This window comes from Penaeus monodon, chromosome 42 (genome assembly GCF_015228065.2).
Source record: "Penaeus monodon isolate SGIC_2016 chromosome 42, NSTDA_Pmon_1, whole genome shotgun sequence".
NCBI classification, from domain to species: Eukaryota; Metazoa; Arthropoda; class Malacostraca; order Decapoda; family Penaeidae; genus Penaeus; species Penaeus monodon.
The window spans coordinates 24,940,782-24,963,281 of NC_051427.1; the positions used below are offsets into that span (position 1 = coordinate 24,940,782).

The 22,500-nt window shown below is 39.2% G+C and overlaps 2 protein-coding genes and 1 long non-coding RNA gene across 3 annotated transcripts in view; 1 reads left to right on the forward strand and 2 right to left on the reverse strand.

Moving 5' to 3' along the window:
• Window positions 1-1,389, forward strand: part of LOC119599223 (acrosin-like) — a 6,820-nt gene extending 5,431 nt beyond the window's left edge. Inside the window, exons 5-6 of the mRNA XM_037948964.1 lie at window positions 717-882; window positions 1,343-1,389. Of these exons, the coding sequence (XP_037804892.1) occupies window positions 717-882; window positions 1,343-1,389 (213 nt within the window). The remainder of the gene's footprint in view (window positions 1-716; window positions 883-1,342) is intronic.
• A 4,351-nt stretch (window positions 1,390-5,740) lies between these two features.
• On the reverse strand, window positions 5,741-8,240 carry LOC119599280. Its single transcript, XR_005231059.1, has 4 exons — window positions 7,957-8,240; window positions 7,348-7,498; window positions 6,914-7,079; window positions 5,741-6,161 (listed from the first exon to the last, which is right to left on the reverse strand). It is a non-coding gene; the product is annotated as an uncharacterized LOC119599280 (long non-coding RNA).
• A 257-nt stretch (window positions 8,241-8,497) lies between these two features.
• On the reverse strand, window positions 8,498-17,778 carry LOC119599224 (putative inactive carboxylesterase 4). The gene is made up of 6 exons (XM_037948965.1): window positions 17,587-17,778; window positions 16,968-17,120; window positions 11,092-11,233; window positions 10,368-10,553; window positions 9,723-9,961; window positions 8,498-8,903 (listed from the first exon to the last, which is right to left on the reverse strand). Exons 1-6 carry the CDS (start codon window positions 17,776-17,778, stop codon window positions 8,586-8,588), a joined length of 1,230 nt encoding a protein of 409 aa, XP_037804893.1. The 3' UTR covers window positions 8,498-8,585.
• Window positions 17,779-22,500: the final 4,722 nt, after the last annotated feature.

A 22,500-nucleotide genomic window follows, 5' to 3' on the forward strand; every position in this document is an offset into this window, starting at 1 on the left:
GGGGAAAGGAGGCGGCCAATCTTCATGTGTTCCCAAAAAAATAGGTTTTTAAAAAAAAAAATCATAAATCGGGAAAAAGGTTTTTTCGAAGGAGAAGAAGTGGAGAGGGAGAGGCTCGGTATCCTAATGTCGTTACTGTGATCACAAACTTGTTATTTCTGTAGATTAGGCGGAAAAGAATAATTGGGGAATTGATGAAAAGGACGAAAAGAGGAGCAGAAGCTGCCTCAGTGCCTTTAATAAAAGAAACTTTTTACTAAAAATGAATGTAAAATAGAAACTGAGAATGTTTTGGGGGAAAAAGGGGTTTTTATTATTACTATTATTATTCAGTTAAATGTTTTCTGTCCAAAGGTGCCTTTGAGTCCTGTCAAAAAAGGGTGCTTGACAGCGACTAAACGGACGCAGAATTTTACTGAGCATTTATGAGTGCTATTCAACTTTTGCCAGAGACGAGGAAGTGGAGGGAACAAGGTTGACTTACGTTTTCTATGATGGAGTCGAAACAATGACGTTTTCTGTGATGGCGGTATAGTTTTAAAAAAAATAAGTTTTATGCTTTCTGTGATGGAATGGAAATATTAATAAATTGCTGCAGTGAAGAGCAATGAACAATATAGTGAATGAACAAGATTTGAATGAACTCTGTAGTGAAGTGGAGGCAACAGAAAACAAAAAACACGAGAAGAAAAAAACACTTTTTTTAATGCTTTCAGGGAAAACGGGTTCTCGGAAGACGTTCTTACAGTATGATACGTAAAGAAAGATGTTTGGCAGTGCGAATAAGTCTTGTTACAAAACAAGGAAAAAAACGTTATAAAGACCATGTAACCAGACTACATTCAGCACAAGACAGTGGTGATGGTGGTTACACGATTCCTTGTAAATAAAACGAAGGGCAGAAGGTGCTTCCTTCTAGGAGTAAGGATGTCTTGGTGGCAAGTTGTCATGGTGAATTTATATGCAGTATATTCCAATCATAATTACAATGTTGCTTTTTGTACTTTTTTTTCTCTCTAACGTAATACAAGGAAGTATGGTTAACCTCAGTAATATTTGAGTCTACATACATATATATATATATATATATATATATATATATATATATATATATATATATATATATATATATATATATATATATGAGGTGAACTCCAGCATGCCTAAAATTACAGGTGTTGCATTTATCATATGCGAGTTGAATATGTTACGAATTGTGGGACGGTTGTAGGCGAGGACTGAAAGCTTTATCCTAACGGGTAAGTCGAGGCTGTTCGTGCACTACTATGTAGGAAGTGAAAGCAAGATGACCTGAGTGATCTTGATCTGTCCCCTCATACAGGTAAGCAGCAGGTCAAAATAGGCTTATGTCGTGAGAGGGGGACGTAAGGCATCAGTGATGATGATAGTTAAGGCTATTATAAAACGAGATAGGAGGTGACATGACGGAAGTTGTTTTCGTCAACACTGATAGGAGGAGAGAGAGAGAGAGAGAGGGGAAAATATCAAGGTGGATGTGTGTCTGAGGATGTTAATAGTGGGCCTGACTTCTTGGCTGGAGGAAAAGGAGACAGGCGCCTTGTAAGACAGCAAGACAGAACTTATCCTTAAATCTCTGTCTTATCATTACCCACGTGCTCAGTGTTGTACATAGTCGTGTATAGAAACCAAGATTAATTAGTCCCCCCTCCCAACCTCTATCCCCACTCACCTTTTTAAAAAAATAACTGAACCGTTATTAATAAATATACGATCTATTTTATGCATTAAAGACTTGTGAGTGTAATGTACACTTATTTAATTATGTGTTTTTTTCTTTTGTTTATTTGACTTCTCCAGTATGTGTGATACAAAAAGAAAAAAAAAAAGATGCAAGAAAATGATATAAAAATCTTGCGTGCGAAGAGGAGCTCAATTACCAAACACAAGACATTGGAGTTTGGACCTTAGAGAGTAGCCGCGTAAGACCTATAATCCCAGATCTTGTCCTCCGTCAGTATTTTCGTCAGTGTCTCATCCAACTTTACTTTAGCGTTGTGTCCTTTGTATTATATTGCACTCATTGTTAACTGTCTTATTGTTTTCTATAATTTATTGAAATCATCTGCGTAAGATGTGATTGGCAACTTTCTTTCTTTTCCTCTTTTGTCGTTATTTCTTTCCATTATTCATCATCATCATTTTAGCATTGATTAACTATGAATCTGTTATTATTTCGAACTATATATATATATATATATATATATATATATATATATATATATATATATATATATATATATATATATATATATAAGTTCTAGACTAACCACTATGATAATGAAAACGGAAAAAAGTTTAAAAGGAGTTATTTTCAAAAAGATTTTTTTACGAATCTTTTAATGTATTGATAAATTCTCCTAATGAAATTAAAAGTGACATTACACACCCTCTCTTCCTGCTCTAAATCTGAACATTGATATTGATAGATATCTTGATGTTGCAATTTCCATTTTTTTTTTTACATTTATTAATAATCCCTTTTGAAGATTCAGTTTTCTTTCTCCACATTGCAAATTCCTTTTTTTTTCTTTAAATTTCCAACAAGTCTCCCAAGCTATTTGATATATTTTCCTAAATTTGTGAAAAAGAACATAGTTATACCGCCGTTTTATTATATATATATATCTTGCATTTCATTTAACATCTTTATGCTTTCTCTTTCATAAAGGGTTGTATTATAATCTCTCAGTTGTATTTTTATTGTTGTTGTTGTTATTATTATTATTATTATTACTATTATTATTACTATTACTATTATTATTATTATTATTATTATTATTATTATTATTATTTATACATTTTTCCCACAACGGTTGTATAAATCATCCACTGTATTATTCAAATTATTTTTCATTTCTTTCTCTAACACCTTTTCTTCACAATGGTTGTATAATCCTTCCATCCAATCCTTATATCCAATCCCTTTCTCTCTATCCATCTTCCATCTCTGTTATCCAATCCCTATCCAATTCTCTCTTTTTCTTTTTCTCTTTGTATCCAATCTCTGTCTAATCGTTTTACTCCCCTTTTTTTTATCCAATTTTCTGTATTTATTCGCTATCCCTCTCTCTATGTATCCATTAATCTATCCATCTCACTTCTCTGTGTCTAATCCCTCTCTCTCTTACCTATTTATCCACTCTCTGTCCTAATCCTTATATACATCAAATCTTTGTATATTCTCACTCCATGTGTCTATTCCCTACCGATTCTCTCTCCTCTCCTCTCCTCTATGTATCCAACCCCTATATCCTCTTCCTAAAGCATCCAATCTCTTTCTAAAATACCCAATCTTTTTCCCAATTTTCATCTCTTTGTATCCAATCTCTACTCAACCCTCTCCTCTATGTATCCAACCCTGTCTCTTCCCAATCCTCTATGTATCCAACCCTGTCTCTTCCCAATTCTATCCCTTCCCAATCCTCTTCTTCGAGTATCTTCTCTGAGTATTCAGTCTTCACCCAATCATCTCTATCTCGGTGCGAGCGTCTGGAGAGCAGAAGGTGCCATGTAACTAAGAGTCAATTTTAATAAAACAAAATGTCCGTATGTGTGAGTTTTATTTTTTTTTTCATTTTTTTTTATCAGCCATATTTATTACCTTTTCCTTACTTTGATTACTTACCTTTTCAAAAATTAATTGCCTTTGATAATAAACAGTAAGAAGTTATATGATAATCTCAATTTTATTGATAGTGATGATTAGAGAAATCAAATTAAGTAATGATTATATTTTGTAATGATATCAATATGATAATAATGGTGATTTAAACGTGATAATAACTATGATTACTAATTTAATTGTGAAAACGGGACACAGACAAGAAAGACATGAAAATGATAATTATAATGATATTAGCATATTGATAATGAAAAAGATGATTCTGGCAATGACGTCACTAATGATGACGGTAATATCTATTAAAAGTAATTTATAGAAATGATATTGATAATGATTATGAAAATACATATGATAACAAAAATGATAATGTTCAAACGGTAATAATAACAAAAATTATGATAATGATGATACAAGAATAAGTAATATTGGGAAATATGTAAATGCGATCACTGATTATTAAATGAATTAACAGATATTTGAAATGAATTGATGAATAAACAAATGGTTTTAATCTTAATTATTCGGGAACTGCAATGACCATGTATCTATTTGCAATAGTTAATACGACAGAAGTGTTTAATTACTGTTTAATTTGTTTGCGTGTGCTTGAGTGTATGTGTGTACGTGTGTGTGTGTGTGTGTGTGTGTGTGTGTTTGTGCGGTGTGTTGTGTGTGTGTGTGTGTGTGTGTGTGTGTGTGTGTGTGTATGTGTGTACGTGTACGTGTGTGTGTGTGTGTGTGTGTGTGTGTGTGTGTGTGTGTGTGTGTGTGTGTGTGTGTGTGTGTGTGTGTGTGTGTGTGTGTGTGTTCTTGAGTTCCTAATATGTTATAAAAAATAAATCTACCATCCTCAACATTATCTTTTATAACCAAAGCAAATAAAACGATTTAACACCAAATAAAAATAGTGAAACAGATATGATAAAATATAGAGCTACAGTACTTCCTTTTATTAACACAGTTACATAGTATATTGCAAACACATCATCAGTTTACATCCATGAATATTTAAAATATCACACAACAGCAACAGCGAAAGTTGCAACAGTTATGAAGTCGAAAGAAAATGACTATACCCAGTGTAACAGCCCGGACCCCCCCCCCTCCCCCATCCCTGCTCGTGGTCGTGGGGGGTATAGGGGGTATCATGCACTGATACACATACACACACCCTAGTCACGCCTTATCTCTTATCTTTTTCTTTTCTCGGTTTCTGTTTCCTTTCTCTTTGCCTTTTCTCAGTTAATCCTCTTCCTTTTCCTCTTTTTCTCATCCTCCCTCTGCCCCTCCCCCTCCTACCCGCTTCCCTCCCTCCTCCTACCCGCCTCCCTCACTCCTCCTACCCGCTTCCCTCCCTCCTCCTACCCGCTTCCCTCCCTCCTCCTACCCACTTCCCTCCCCCCTCCTTCCCGCTTCCCTCCCTCTCCTACCCGCCTCCCTCCCCCTCCTACCCACTTCCCTCCCTCCTCCTACCCGCTTCCCTCCCCCCTCCTACCCACTTCCCTCCCCCCCTCCTACCCACTTCCCTCCCTCCTCCTACCCGCTTCCCTCCCCTCCTACCCACTTCCCTCCCCCCTCCTACCCACTTCCCTCCCTCTCCTACCCGCTTCCCTCCCCCTCCTACCCACTTCCCTCCCTCCTCCTACCCGCTTCCCTCCCCCCTCCTACCCGCTTCCCTCCCTCCTCCTACCCGCTTCCCTCCCTCCTCCTACCCACTTCCCTCCCTCCTCCTACCCGCTTCCCTCCCTCCTCCTACCCGCTTCCCTCCCCCTCCTACCCGCTTCCCTCCCCCCTCCTACCCACTTCCCTCTCCCCTCCTACCCGCTTCCCTCCCCCCCTCCTACCCGCTTCCCTCTCCCCTCCTACCCCGTTCCCTCCCTCCTCCTACCCGTTCCCTCCCCCTCCTACCCAGTTCCCTCCCCCCTCCTACCCAGTTCCCTCCCCCCTCCTACCCGCTTCCCTCCCCCTCCTACCCGCTTCCCTCCCCCCTCCTACCCGCTTCCCTCCCTCCCCTTCAACATTCCCCATTCCATCCTTTCACCCCCCCCCCTCCCCCTCACCCCCGACGCCCGAAAAGCAAGTCGAATAAACCCGAGGAACATTTCCCGCAGGAGGAGGAGCCCAGCCCCGCCCACTCCGGCTGCCAGGGAGCGGGGATGAAGGACTCCCGACGTAGGATTTGGTTCCTTAGGGTCGGCAAACTCCTCCAGAAGGTGTAGGTCTGTTTTCGGGTGAGAGGGAGGGAGAAAGGGAGGAAAGACTAGTTATTTTTAAGCACAGGCACACACACACACAAAACACTGAGAAATAAAACAAGAGAAAGAAACGCGATTCCAAAAGCATAATATTGACAACGAAGAAAAATAGTCAAATGAACGTTACCCGAGCGTTTCCATCCGCGACCATCAAGGGTGCGGGCGTGAGGCTGAGGTAAGGAAGGGTGGGCTGGCAGGCGGGCGCCCACATGAAGCCTAAGAAAGGGTCGGGCGTTGGGTATCTGTGAGTAAAGGAGGGTAATGAAGTCGATTTCTTGGGTAGGTAAAGGTGTTAGTGCATGTGGTTTCGTTTATTTATTTATTTATTTATTTATTTTTTTTTTTGTAGAGTCCGGGCCAGATGAAAGGTCAACGTAATAGTTCTTTACGGATAACACTGTCATGTGAGGGTGCCAAGAACAGCTTGCGTTGTGTTGCAGCTGGCTGTGAACATGTAATTGTTAAATAGCATTTTATAAACGTGCCCACTGTGAAAGTCTGCACAAGAATGTGATCAAAATAATACAGTAGTGAGTAACTATGTCAGAGTGGAAATTGTAGCATTTGCAGAATCATCGGCATGTCTAGATACTCACTTTCACAATGCTCACTTGTTAATAAAAAATCGTCTTTCGTAATGCTTACACAATGAATACTAACAGCTGCATCACAGTAGCATTGTTTGGCAGTTGGCTCAGGTGGATAGAGGAAACACGTTCGCAGAGGAATACATGTACTAAGCCACAGGACGATTGGATAGAGTGGCCAATTTGTTCAGTTACCCTCTATCTCCTCCCCCTCCCTAAATGCAGTTACTTTCTGCAGCAATTTTGACCCCAGCCTGAAGCCAATACTGAAAGCAGACTCAACTGAAATGGGACACGAACCCAGGATCATGTGAGGGTCTACCACTGGGCTATGCCACCTCCCACCCAGCCTAACTTTTCCTCCCCAATACACATCCCTGTTTTAACCCTCTCCCCCTACCCCTTACCCCGTCGCGGCGAAGTTGGTCCACAGCCGCACCATAATGTTACTTAGTCGCTGGTCCGCCTTGGCCTCCAGGGTTGGGAAGGTCGTTCTTAAGGTTGTGTTGGAGGTCGTGTTCGGGGTACGACCTCCACGGAACAGGTATTTCAAGTCGTCGCCATTACTGACCCCTGCCAACATTTTTTCTTTAAATAGTGGTCATGTTAGGGTCATTATAAAGAGATTATCAATAACATGCTCGTCATCATCATCATTATTATCATTATCATTATTTTATCATCAAGATCATCATTTCGTCATCATCATATCATTCATCATATTATTTTTATGGTTCTATTTCTCAGTGTATCTGTCTGCCATCGAATCTAAAACAAATATGATACGAATGTAAAAACAAACATATAGATAGATAAACAATAACAACTTGAGAAAACTCACATATATATCCAACGGAGCTATTGAAGAGATCGGTTGCACCAACAAGACCGCGATGTTGCAAGCGATATGTAAATACTTTTCCTCTCCCGCGCTTGCAATGGAGTCGCAACAATTCGGCGTTTGGTACATTATATGCCCCGTCGCTAATAAGCTGAAATAATGTGCAGCAAAAAGGAAAAACAACAATTTTGTAAAGATGTGGCCAATTTATTATTTTTTTTTTATTATTATTATTTTTTTTAGAGCTGCTGATCTTAATGCTTTTCTTATATACAGTAATATCATTGTTTTTTTTATTTTATTATTATTATCATTCTTTTATTTACTGTTCTTAACCCCAAAGTAATCCTGATTCTTCTTTTCTAAGAATGCTTCCTTTCTTGAGAATGGATACAGTATAGTGATGTTAGTTATGTTGTATTAAATTTATTTAAAATGAGCACTATAGATATATCACTTATGTGCTTATGCAATGATAATGTTAACTATGATAGTAAAGACAATAATCCTGACCATGATGAAATAAGAAGCTCGAATCAATCAACCAAACACTCTTTCTTTTCCTCCAGTCAGAAACACAATACTTAATAAGTGAGAAAAAACACCCACCTGTGCCAGACCTCGAACCGTGCCCTCGTTAATCTGAACTCCGGGAAGGTAAGCGCCAAAGACCGACCTCGCCAGCGGTAGAAACACTCCCTCTCCTTCCAGGCCGAGCAGCGACGGCGCGACTGAAGCGAAATCGTCCAATAAGGCCTTCTTCAGGGCGGGGTTGTCGAGAGTCGCTGGAAGTAAAGATGGAATTACTTGCAGGATTTGTTTTTACCAATAGCGGAGAGTGACTGTTATTAACAGTTGTAATAACAGGACACTCATTAAGAAAAGAAAAGAAGAAAAAAAAAAAAAAAAAAAAAAAAAAAAAAAAAAAAAAAAAATATTTTATATATATATATATATATATATATATATATATATATATATATATATATATATATATAAAACAAAAACAAAGGGGCACTCACCAAACGCGAGCAAAGAATACGATAGCACGATCAGAATACTCACCAAAAGGTAGATAAAGATACAATAACACAACACTTAACGGTACTTGAGTTTTTGAAAAAGACAGATGGGGAATTCAACAGTACTAGTTTTTGTAAGAAACAAGTCGAAAATTCAACAACTGCCACAGAACACTAATCAAGGATGGACAAAAAATATCAAAGACAACAGAATACTCACCAAGGGAGAGCAAAGAATACAACCACCGCCTCAGAGTACTCACCAAGGCCGGGAAGATAATACAACAGCAACAATGCACTCACTAAGGGCGGGCAGAGAATACAACAACAATAACAGACTTCGCAGCGAGAACGGACGAAAAATACAACAGAGGAGACCTTACCAAGGGCGGGCAGAGCAGCCTCGACTTCCGTCACCCCTGAGATGAGGTCGACTTCGTTATAAAGGCCACTTTGTAAGAGCGAGGCTGGGTGGGCGCGCAGGAAGGCGCCATCCACACGGGGGGTCATCACCTGGGGGATGCTGAGCCACTTCTGGGGGGAGGAGGAAGGGGTCAGAAGAGTAAGAGGCATAAAAAAGGGAAAAGGAGAAGAAAGAGAAAGAAAATGGATTTAAGAAAAACTAGATTTTTAAAAGTATATTGTTTCTAGCATGCATAAAAGAACATTTAAAGTTCGTAGCTAATATTGAATATTACAAGCCAACAAAAAATGACAGTTATTATTTCTATCAAACATAAGACAAAAATCTTTTACAAATCACTAATATTTACCAGGAATTTACGCATTTTTTTATATATCCATAGTAGAACCAATTATTACCAGAGTGGTAAACAATATCAAACTCAAATATACTCAGTGAAAATTAAACTTCAAATCATGGTTTTTAAATAACCCACGTTTATATAAGCCTTGGCAATTAATTCACTCCAGGGGTCTACATTTAAAGAGGAAACCAGGGACTGCTGTTCCAATTAAGTTGTTCCAAAATTGGGACTTGTTTTCTGTCACTTAATTTACATGTAACCTATCTACTTTACAACCTCATGGACTTCTTGCATATTAACATCTGTTAATGTTCAATCTGCATTTATTTAGTTAATAGTTTTATTGCTTTAGAACTCTGCTTTATAGAACAAGATTTCCAAGGATGCGTCAAGTCGGTTCACAGTTTGGTTCAAAGTATATGCAAATACATGTGCTAAAAATACTGAATTGATGATTCATGCTGCAGAATTCTCTCTCTCTCTTACTTTTTTCCTCACTATCTCCCCTTCCCCCTCTTTTTCTCCTTCCCCCCTCCCCCTTTTCTCTCTCCCTGCACCTCCCCTGTGTGACCTGTCTTGCCCTCACCACAAACGCCGACGGAATGACCACGAGCTGTTGAAAAGGAATCGTTCTCAGGCAGTCCACCAGAGCGGTGCTGTTCAGGTTGCCAGGTGCGGAGAGAGAAGAGTTGATATTCGAAATGTTCTTCGCCGCTGAACAGTTGAACACTTGGCCAACTGCAGAGGCTGTTTGTCTGTGATCTCTCCTCAGTGCCCAGGGGCTTAGTGCATTGCCGGATTGCAATATTGCACGACGGAACAAACCTGGTTAGAAAGTGAGGTGTAAGGACATTTGTAGATAAATATATAATGTGATTTTTGGTTTTATCAGCATTATCGTCAAGAATATTATAAAATGTGAAATATCTCTTTAGCCCTTTTATGTTTTTTTAGAGGATCCAGTGGATATATTTTGAACAGATACAAAGAAACACAAATTCAGAAATGTTAGTTGGGATTGTTTGTATCTGGCCATAGTCACACACCACACACAACACAACACAACACAACACAACACAACACAACACAGACACACACACACACACACACACACACACACACACACACACACACACACACACACACAACACACACACACTGCAACAATAACACGCACAAACACACAATCATCTAGTGACAAATATCTATACAAAACCATTAGGAAAATAACCTTTAGCCTGTGGACTGAGCACCTGGAAATGCGCGGAGGCAGCCCCGGCGCCCTGACCGAAGACCGTGACCTTGTCTGGGTCGCCGCCGAGGTCACGGATGTTGTCCCTGACCCAGCGGAGCGCCAGCGTCTGGTCCTTTAGGCCGAGGTTACCCGGAAGTAGAGAATCCTCCGTGGACAAGAATCCTGTGGAGAGAAATGTAGACTTTTTAGCATTACGAGTTTATTTTTTTCCGATTATACGTTTTATTGATTTTATGTCATTCATTTATTTATTATAGATTTTTTTAATACTCTAAGGTATTTTTGTTGATTTTGTTCGTATTGCATTTGTTATTTTTACGATTTCATTCATACTATAAGTAACTCAAATTGCAATTTTGTAATTTTGCATGAATATATTCTCATTTTACAAGATTGTATTGTTTCTTAAAAAAATGTTTTATTCTCCTGCTTTACGATCTTATTCTGATATTTTACGATTTTGTTCTTATATTTAAAGGATTATGTCATTTATTATTCTCATATTTTAATTTATTATCGTAATAAATAGTATCAACTATCAACAGTATAGTTATATTTTTCTAAAATAAAAGATTAAGCAAAACCCTGAACTGAACAAGAAATAGCAATAATCGCAGAAAAAAATGAATGAATAATTAAATAAACAAATAAAAATCCTCACAAAAAAAATCAAAGGTCAAAGATACAAGTCCAGCCTGACCTAGGGTGCCGAGGCGGTACTGCAGCGTCACCAGCACCACGTCCCTCGTGAGGAGCGGGAGGGGGCCGTACTCCCCAGTCCCCCCCACCAGGAAAGCCCCCCCGTGGATCCACACCATCACAGGCAAGTTCGAGGGGAAGGGCTGTTGAGGACGAGAAAATAGGTCATTGCTTTTTTTCCGCTTTCTCTCTCTCTCTCTCTCTGCCTCTCTCTCTCTCTCTCTCTCTCTGCCTCTCTCTCTCTCTCTTGTAATTACTGTTGCTAAGGTTGATTTGTCACTATTGGTAATGTTGGAATTTAGCATCGTCGTATTGTTATTTTTGTTACTATGGTGATTGTAGTTATTATGGTTAGCGTTGCTATCCTTCATCATCACTGTTCATGGTAGAATTATGAATGGTGATGATTGTTATTATCGTTGTTATTTATATCGATACTGTTACTGTTACTACTACTTCTAATACCATATTGGTTATTATCATCATTATTAGAATTATGAATATTATCATAACTATCATCTATAGTATAATTCCGAGTATGATCATAATCCATATTATTATGACTGTTATTATTTTGATTATGATCATTTATTATTACCATTTATTACTAATACTAGTTATAGTAATATTAAAAACATCAACAGAATCATAATCATCATCAGTTGCCCATTAACATCAAAGAACCATCGCTTTAAAAGTCAGTAACAAGCGACAAATAAAAACAGCATTATCTTAAAACAACCGATGCATACAGGCAATATTAATGAACAAACCAATACAATGCGTCCAGTCTCTGGAAAGGAAACACTGGAATTTCACTCCAGTCTCTAGAGTACCCTGAGTCACCTAGTCTCTTTTGAGAGAGAAAAACATGAAAGCCGATATCTTTTACCATGCAGAAAGAGCAAAAACAATGGTCATCGGTATCCAAACGCAAGTAAAAACCCAACAAAATTTTGATTCAATTAACTGCTGATTCATATATCTCAAATTTCAAAAACCCCGTTAAATTTCCTGAGGCCAAAAGCAAATCAGAAATTCAAAAGTATATAAAAGAAAATACCGAGAGTCTTGGGAACAGGAAAGGCAATATGGTTTGAGGTATACAATCTCCCTGAAATAATACTACTTCATGAAATCACAACACTAGGCATCTGGAAAGTAAATAGTAAACAACCAACATCTAGAAAAAAACCCTCAATATTCCCCGTAGAAACAGACCTGGGCATACAAAGCATCAAAAGAAAAAATCAGGACCAATGGGGGTCAAAAATCTAACATAAATGACATAACGAGAAAAAAAGAAGAAAAAAAGAAAAACGAAGAATCAAACAACGAAAAGTGAATTTAAACAAATTCCTTAAGAATACCATTCCAAGGGAAACTATCAGAAAGAATAGTAGTTGGGCTAATATCTTACTGGGTTCAGCAGTATACCTTCCCAGTTACCAAATGTTATAATTGTCAAAAATATGGTCACTGCACAGTAACATTTAAGAGTAAACAAGGATGCAGTAAACATAGCGGCTTTAACAACACTTTCAAGGAATGCACTAATGAACCTTTCTGTTTTTACTGCAAGGAAACCATTCACATTACATTTAAATTTCACAAAATGAAACAATAAATAAATAAAAACAACGTAAGCCCAAATAACCTAGAAGTAAAACGGCTACAACGGTTAAATTAACTAACCACTAGAGAGCAGATTTCTGTATATAGAAGCATGGAATCAGTATTAAACAAAGAAACCGAAATAGACCCCATGCCAACGAACACTGCAGAAGACTTACTGCTCAGGCTAGCAGAGTCAAAATACTTTTCCAAGATCCATTTCAGCAAAGGATACTGGCAGATACTGGTAGCTGATAAAGAAATCCAAAAGATTGCCTTTGTAACCCCAGACAGACAATATGAGTTCCTGTGGATGCTATTTGGGATGGTGAAAGCTGGAGCAACCCTTGTGCCTGCCATCAAGATCCTACTGAAGGAAATGAGTGGAGTTGAGAGTTATATTGACATCTTTGTCCACTCAGCCACTTAAGAGCAAAATCTTCAGCTTCTGGAGCAACTTTTTAGGTGAAAGTTTAACAAGCACCCCCGTGCAAAAAGTGAAGTGTGGGCGTTTCTTGGATTGGCAGGATACTATAGGCAATTATGCCAGCATTGCCCCCTTTTCTGATCTAACCAAGCAGGGACAGTCGAATAAAGTAAGTTGAGAGGATCCTTAAGAAGCAACATAGTCCTCTCTCAAGCTGCCTCTGACAAGTCGGCCAATTCTTTGACTTCTTAATCACTCCCGTCCATACATCTTGCATAATGAAGCATCAGACATGGGCATAGATGTTGTCCTGCTACAGGAATGGGATAGAGAACTGTTCCATGTAAGCTATGCCAGCAAGAAGCTGAGAGAAGGTACTTGGCCATGGAAAGGGAATGTCTGGCTGCCGTTTGGGCTGTAAAGAAATTCACTGGCCTACCTTGGGAGAACAAAATAAGGAAACGCAAGGGTTATACGGTCGGCCATGTATCTGCAGAACTTTGGATCCAAGTGCAGTTGATCAAAGGGAGTGAAAACTCCGGGGCTGATTTTCTTAGCAGAGCACACTCGCTAGAGGAAACCAACAGTGCACCAGGATAGGGAGGAATCAGGAACTCTCTGTGCTCAAGATGTTTTTCAGATAATACCCATCCTGGATAATTATTTTAAGATGTCAAGTTCATCTTGGGAGCTGTGGTCCGTTAGCGGTGTTTCCGAGAGCCTTTGAGGCAGCATTAGCTCGCCTGTGACTGGCCCCCACATGACGGGGGGAAAAACTCATCTTGGGCATGCTCAGGACCTTCACCGATGTATCGGTCGGCGGCCTTAGAGCATCTGTGATTGGTCATCACACCGCATGGGGAACGAGGTTGTCGCCGCAACTGAAACCAATTTGAAGAGGTGCAGGACCTTTAGCTCCCTCTCTGAAGTCAACCAGCCTTGGGTGGCTGGCACACTGGAGAGGGAGGACCAAATAATTCCAAGCAAAGATGCCTATCTTGTAGGTGGAATGGCATCTCCTCTGGTCTCTGCCAAGGAGTTTCACTTACCCATGTGTTTTGTCGTGACTAATGCTTGGTAGAGTGCTTGTGATTAAGCGCAGTGACTTACGTTTGGTGACAAACTCATTCATTTATGCCTTTTGCACTTCTTTTTGAATGTTACTCTTATATGCCATGTGTATCACCATTGCATAAATAAAGGATTATTAAACTAGCCCATTCCTTTGCAACTTGCCCTGCCTGATCCCTTACTTAACACTAAAGAAGACCAATAATGGAAAGGCATACGGACCAGATGAAATCACTTATGAATTTTATATAAAAAAGGCACTAGATAACACTTTAATGTTTAAGGAAATTAACGAACAATGGTTAAAAGATTATTCAAATGAATTTTAAAATGTGTTAATAGATATTAGTAGAATTTCATGTTACGAAAGATATATGAAAACAATTTAACTTATAGACTTAATTGGTGGCTTAAAAATCATAAAAAATAGACGGAGATCAGCCTTAAGACGAAGTAGATCAACTACAGATGCTTCAAATAATTGAATCAGTAATTAATAGAACATTAAACGGAAAGAAATATGCTTTGGCACCTTGTTTACATTTAGAAAAAACTTTTGACTTGGCAAATCATAATGCAATTATAATATAGGCAGCCAATCTAGGAAAACCTCTCGGATGCACAGACAATTTCTTTAAAAAATAGGACATATATATATTAGGATTAGAATTTGATGCGCCCAAACTGAAATGGAAGTCCCACTTAGATAAAACTAAAACTTTAACTCAAGAAATGATAGATATAATAATAATAATAATAAAAACTAACCACATTTTCGTGGATGGTAAAGAGGGAAACACTGCCAAAAATAATATAGTATACTGTATAGTAGCTCAATATATGGAACTAAATGAATAAATGAATAAAAGAAAATAAGAATAAATTAAATAAAAAAATAGACATTATACAAAATGAAGCCCCGAGAACAGCCACAGGGTGTTTTAAATCCATACCGATAATTGCGTCACAAGCATAAACATATACAATGTCCTTAAGACAATTATTCAGATGGTAAATATATTACAAAAACAAAGAATTTATGCTAACTGAACGACTGATAACACAATCAATTAAAGAATATAACATGCATACAGACAAAACAGATTCACAGAGACAAACAACTGAAAATAAAAATAAAAATAAATGTTACCCCTAGTAAAACTCAAAGACCACCTTGGTATCACATTCATCAAAACAGAAACTAATTTTATGCATCGTCTCTCAAAAGATACTTTGGAGGAAATAATTATGAATCAGTTTTATATGATGGAAGACACAATATATAAACATAAAATATTTACTGATGGCTCTAAAATAAAGGAAATCAGTTCAAACTCAACAGCAATTTACATTAAAAGTCAAAAATATTACAACAATCTGAAAGCTTCCGAAAGACACAAATACTTGAAGTTCCAATATTTGCCAAAAAAAAACAAGGGCAAAGATATCTTCAAAATAAACCATTAACATTAATCAAAAACTGTAAACACATGATATTTAAGATACAATCAATAATCCTTAGCATAGAACACAAACAAAAAACAATTCAATGGATGCCTGCACACAAAAACATAGAGGGTAATGGAATAACAGACCTTGAAGCGAAAACAACTCACAATATAAGTGAACCTTTTAACATAACCAAAGACATTTCAAATATCGTAAAAGAAGTTAGAAATAGACTATTAAAAGAAATTGGGAATAATACTTGAACAATGCACCAAATACCCAAAACATTACTACTTATGAAGAAAAAAAAATCACCTGTCCACAACCTTGAGAGAGAAAAAAATCGGACACATGAACTACAGTAGTAAAACAACACACAAGACGAAAACATCTATAGAGAATAGAAATTTGAAAACGATCCTTTTTTGCAGATGGTCTAGAAATATAGAAAAAAAGCTAAAAAGCTCTAAAGAAAATGAAAATCAGTAATCCAAAAGTAAACCTACTGATTATAGGAGATCTACCAGCTGATCAAAAATCCTACATATTAAGACATACCAAAATATTGCTACAAAAAAACAAAAATTATAGATATAAGAAGAAAGAGAACTCAAGACAATGATCCAGGAAATCTAAATCCTCATAAAAGAAAAAAAAATATATTCTTTATTTCATCCTCTCAAGCTCTGCCTGCTTATCCGTTACCATGACATCCACGAACATCCCAACAAAAATAATATAAGGCGTGTAAGAGTTTTAAAAAGTCCAGACATATGTAAACATAAGTATTAATTGTCAGCTGATTACGCAAAAGAAAAAAAAGAGAAAAATGGCGAATCGGAGTCCTCCAGACTACGGTGTGAGTTGCCAGTTATTTCTTTCCTCAAAACAGACTAGTTGTTCCAAACCCTTTGGTCGTGAAGGGTTAACAGGGGGGGGAGGGGGTCGAGAAGCCTTTTAGAAAACAATGCACATCAATTTACGAAACGTTCGTTGGCGTTCATACTAAGAACACAAGATGAAAACCTCGTAGTCAAGGATTTGTGCATTACAATAGGGCATACAGATTAATAATTTTATTCTCTCAAACTGAAAATATGTAGTCACGGGTCGCAACTAGTAAAAAATCATATCGAGAACCACGACTCCCGACAAAATAGATAGATATAATAAAAAAAGAAAGAAAGAAGCAAAAGAAGAAGGAAAGAGAGAGAGAGAGAGAGAGAGAGAGAGAGAGAGAGAGAGAGAGAGAGAGAGAGAGAGAGAGAGAGAGAGAGAGGAATATATATGTATAACTATATCGCAGTCCCGCTCACCCTTGGCGTAAAGACGTTGAGGTAGAGGCAGTCCTCCTCCCCGATGACCACCGCCTCCCCATCTTCCCCGGGCGTGGCGTCGACCTGAGGGCACAGCGGGGGCGCCAGGGATCCGTTCCTCACGCCCGCCCACGATCCGGCCGCCCGTGGGTCCTGGGCGAGTGGCGGGAAGGAGGAGAGGGAGAGAGAGAGAAAGAATGGAGCGCTTATTTACCCTGTTTGTGTTCGATTTGGTGCGTTCCCCTTAATTATGCTGCACATCCACAGGACCAGCAAACGGAATCTTCCTTTCCTTTTTTTAAAACTCATAACCCCTCCATCCATACTTCTAATGCCCCTCCCCTCCCCTTCACCCCTCCCTTCTCCCCTTTCCCTCCCTTTCCTTCCTTCACCCCCTCTCCTTCCCTCCCCTCCCCCTTCCCCCTCTAATTCCCTTCCCCTCTCCCTCCATCCCTCTTTCCCCCCCTCCCTTACCTCCCCTCCCCTCCCCTCCCCTCCCCTCTCTCCCTCCCTCCCTTCCCTTCCCTCTCCCTCCCTCCCCTTCCATTTCCCCCTCTCCCTCCCTCCCCTCCCCTTTCCCCCTCCCCTCCCCTCTGTCTCCCCTCCACCCCCACCTTACCCTGAATCGCAGGTCCCCAACAGGTGCCACGGCGTAAGGGATGCTCCTGAAGCCGTACCACCGCCCCCCCCAGCCGGCCCTCTCGCTGGCACCGGAAATGCGACCCTGACGGAGCTCCACCTCCACACGGGCGTCCTGAGCCACGCCCACGCACGCCCACGCCCACAGAACTAGCAGGGAGGCGAGGGGCATTGCTGGAATGGAAGGAAATTAGGATTAGAAGAGGGAGAAGGACGGATGTGGATAAATGGCCGGAATGTCGAAAGGATGAAATAATTAAGGTGATGATGAAAATAATCATAATCATGATGACCACAACAACATCAATACCACTACTACTACTACTCTTAGTGCTAATTTTAATAATATTATTATCATAATGATGATACTAGTAATAATTATAGCAATAAAAACATGAAAAACAACGATAATAATAAACAATATAATTTATTCTATCACTCACCAAGACTATCCTATACATCGATCTAGATGATGACGTCACTCTTTGGTCAAATAAGCGACTCAGTAAAACGATGAATTCGTGTGATACTCACTGTCATTGGGTCTCCAAGACAACACGTAAACACATGTAAACACACACGCGCAAGATAGGTACGTTTACACACAAAATATAAACACAAACACACATGCAAATGCACAGACACACATGCAATCATACACACAGACGGGCGCAATCACAAACAAACATACTTACGAACATATGCGCACACACACACACACACACACACACACCCGCACACACACACACACACGCCCGCCCGCACGCACACACACACACACACATGCACACACACACACACACACACGCAAAAAAAAAAAAAAAAAAAAAAAAAAAGTTTTCCTTCCTCAAAATAATTTAAACATCACCATTATTCTTCTTGTATTATTCAAAATATACAACTAACCAACCTTCTTACTTATTTACTGATTTCCTTTTTCACCCCATCCTTTGCTCGTTGTTGTCTTGGGCCTCAGCCCTCGCCTCAACAAACTTTGCATTGTCCTTTCTTCTCCCCTTTCCCTTTTCCTTCGCTTCTTCATCCCCTTTCTGTCCATTTACCCTAATCGTCAACCCATGTTTACCCTTTTCGCCGCAATACCTTATCAAAATGCCCTATTACCTTTGATGTCTGGTACATTTGTTTGTTTTGATCATTAACCATTCTGGAAATCCACAAATCGCCTTGTGAATAAAAAAGTTATTACCCGGGTGATTCGCCCCTAAGCCCCGCCTTATCACTATATTTTGAATACGCTGCTAATGACAAAAAAAAGGTCGACGTGGCAGGAAAAAAATAGTTCTTCAGCCTAATTTTCTATCTCAGCCAGAATCAACAACTTTTCTTTATTCAACCTGATTGCAGCGCAATTACTCCGCCCCCCCCTTAATTACAACAGGGTCGTCCCTCTTTCAACTTATAAAATCTATGAAAATGCAGATCCTCAACGAACATACGGTGAAAATCAAAACATTGGACCCAAAAGAAGAACTTACAGCGTTATTCGCTTTGATTCCAGCGGAATGGGCCCACGGTTCTAATCGGAACGGTATAATGATAATTCTATGATATGATAATTCTAGGGATTCCAACGAAATTCTTAAGTCAGATGGCTCTGTCGACAATATTAAGATGCTACAGATAACATTTTCTAAAAAAAAACTCACTATTCTTACCACTTTCACCTCATAGGATATCATTCAGTGCTTAATACCTATGTTCACTCGCTTTAGGATATAATGCATAAAAAAACGAGAAAATACATGTAGATTCACATATATGAGTAGCCGTTTTCTATTGATCAGCTGTTTTTGACAGATTCTCGGTAGTAACAGCGACAACAAAAGAGGCGGATATATACAGAAGTAGGTATTTCTAAAGCTTTAGGTGGTAGTTATGTTTACTTATTGATGCGAGGCTTATGCGTTGCTCAAACCCACATCCGCAGAAGATATGTGGTATATATAGGCATGTTTAAGTCATAAAAATATACGAATGTTTGTATGGTGATGGCTCGTCGGGTAAACTGCAAGTAGTCAAGATATTCAGTGTTTTGATATCGCAGATTAATATATTTATGTTTTCATATATTACTATTTGTAACAAACTTTTACTAATGGTAACTTTATTATGAATCCTATTTTCACTCGATATTGTGTGTATGTGTGTGTGTTTGTGTGTGTTTGTGTGTGTGTGTGTGTGTGTGTGTGTGTGTGTGTGTGTGTGTGTGTGTGTGTGTGTGTGTGTGTGTGTGTGTGTGTGTGTGTGTGTGTGTGTGTGTGTGTGTGACAACATATACATACGCGCAAGAGCTCGATAACGAAGGACCTGACCCTTTACAAGGGAGACCCACAAACCCCCATAAAGAATTCAACGGACAATAAAACGAGGCAAAAGAATATACATCACAGTACTTAGACTCGTACTTATATTCTACTTTCCCTCTCTTCCTCTTCTATCTTCGTCGCGTTTCTCCCATTTTTCGTTCTTCCTCACCTTGCTGGTCTTTTCCTCCTCTCTCTCTCTCTTCTCCTTTTCTCCTATCTTCCTCCTTCCCTTTCCTCCCTCTCCCTCTTTCCTCTCCTTTTCCTTTCTTCTCATCCTTCCTCTTCTATTTTCTTCATTCCTCCTTTTTCCGTGTCTTCCTCTCTCCTCTTCTCCTCCATCCGTCCTGTCTTCTCTTCTCATTCCCTTCCCTCCCCTTTTCTTATTATCCCTTCCCCTTGCTCTCTTCTGTTCCCCTTTTTTTCTTCTTTCCCTCCTTCCCCTCTCCCAGTCTATCCTCTCTCCTCTTTCTCTTCTTCCCCCCTCCTCCTTTCACCTTCATCTCCTCTCCCCTGCTTTCCTTTTTTCTCTCCTCTGCCTTTTTTTCCCTCTTCCTTTCCACTCCCTCGTTTCCCCTTCCTCTCTCCCCCCCCCTCTTTTACCCTCTATATCCTCCCTTTCCTTCCTTTTCTCCTACTCCCTTCTCCTCTCTCCCTCCTTTCCTCCTTTCTCTTTCCTCTCTCATCCCTTCCTTTCTCTTTCCTCCCCTCTTCCCTCCTTTTATCTTTCCTCTCTCCTCCCCTCCTTTTTTCTTTCCTCCTCTCCTTTTATCTCTCCTCTCTCTTCTTCTCCTTTCTCTTTCCTCTCTCCTTCCCTCCCTTTCTCTTTCCATCCTCCTTCCCTCGCCTTCTCTTCGTCCGCATCGACCGAAACAGCCACTGCCTCGAAAAAAGACATTAATTCGTGCCACGCTCCCAAATGACACTGCCGGGCACGCATGACAGGATGACGAAGAGCCTAGCATAAGGTATAGATTACGCGTGACAGGGTGACAAAGGGTGTGACGTAACGTATAGATCGGCGCCCTTCTAAACTACTTAATTGCGGTCTCTGTTTTCTTCTGTTTCTACCTATTATTTCAATTTTTGTATATCTATATCTATATCTATACCTTACTCATTATTTTATTATTATTATTATTATTTTTTGCTCTCTGATATTTTGAACAACAAACATATTGTATGTTCGTGTCCACGTGTTCTGTGTGTGTATGTGTGTGTGTGTGTGTGTGTGTGTGTGTGTGTGTGTGTGTGTGTGTGTGTGTGTGTGTGTGTGTGTGTGTGTGTGTGTGTGTGTGTGTGTGTGTGTGCGTGCGTGTGTGTGGCTTCAGGGGCATCCCCGTGACACCTGTTGGGGACCTGCAAATTCAGGGCAATGTGGGTAGAGAGGGTAGGGTGGGAGGGTTAGTAGAGGGGGTGGTGGCTACGGAAAATATGTGGGTATATGCGCACGCGCGTTGTAAGCTTGCTAAATCTCTTGTCTAGCAAGCTATATGATTTGTATCTGAATGGAAAAAAAGTCAATTATAATGGAAAAAATCATAGATAATCGGTGAGATGTGGAATAAACGACACAAAAAATAAACCACCCCATAGATATCTGCATTGCCCAAGAAGTTCAGTATAGATGTACACCCACGCCTATAAAAATGTGAAAGAAGAAAGATAATATTTTCATTAATTATATTCCCATAGAAAACAGAAACTATAGATAAAAATATAACTTTCAAAAGATTTTCCCTTATTCCCTAAGCTCTAAAAACAGTAAAAATTCAAATTACTTCAGTGTTGCTTTGACCACAGAAGAGGAAGGTACCCACTACACTCAGCGAAATCCCGACACACTAGTAAATTTTGAGTGTATTTGCGGTGAAAGTACATAGCATACTAAGCAGAGAGAATGAAAGGAAAGGAAAGAAAGAGAGAGAGAGAAATATATTTTGTAAAGTCTTGTGGGGAATCGGTTTTGTTTGTTTATTAGTCACTTTGATTAATTCCTTTTTTCTTAAATCTTATTTTTCATGATGTTTTCGTTCTTTGAACACATATACACGTTTGAATAAATATTTGATAACAATACCGATATATACATATATGTATATATATATATATATATATATATATATATATATATATATATATATATATATATAAACACACGCGCGCGCGCATACCTGATTTCCTTAACTAATGAACTACCTTTGAGTCCAATAAGAAGTGAATAACAGTCCTTGTGTTTCTAAAAAGAGACTAACGATTCTTACCCACGTCAGTGTGGAAAAGGAGAAAGGGAGGGTGTAATCACGTTTTAATATAAAGCCACTATGTAATATACGCATTTACTTTCTTAAAAAAATTCGATAGCGAACAGTAAGTATACATAACCTTGTCAATATACTTGTCTAGATATCGTCCGTTTTAAGGTGGGATTAAATAGCACTATACTAGATAATATTCGTTAACAGTGGTTGGCTAGTAAATGGGTCTCTATCAGTGATGGCCTAAGCGAAGTACCACTAGCAATATGATAAAATATCTTTTTCGTTTATTCGTATGTGGTGCTGTGCATA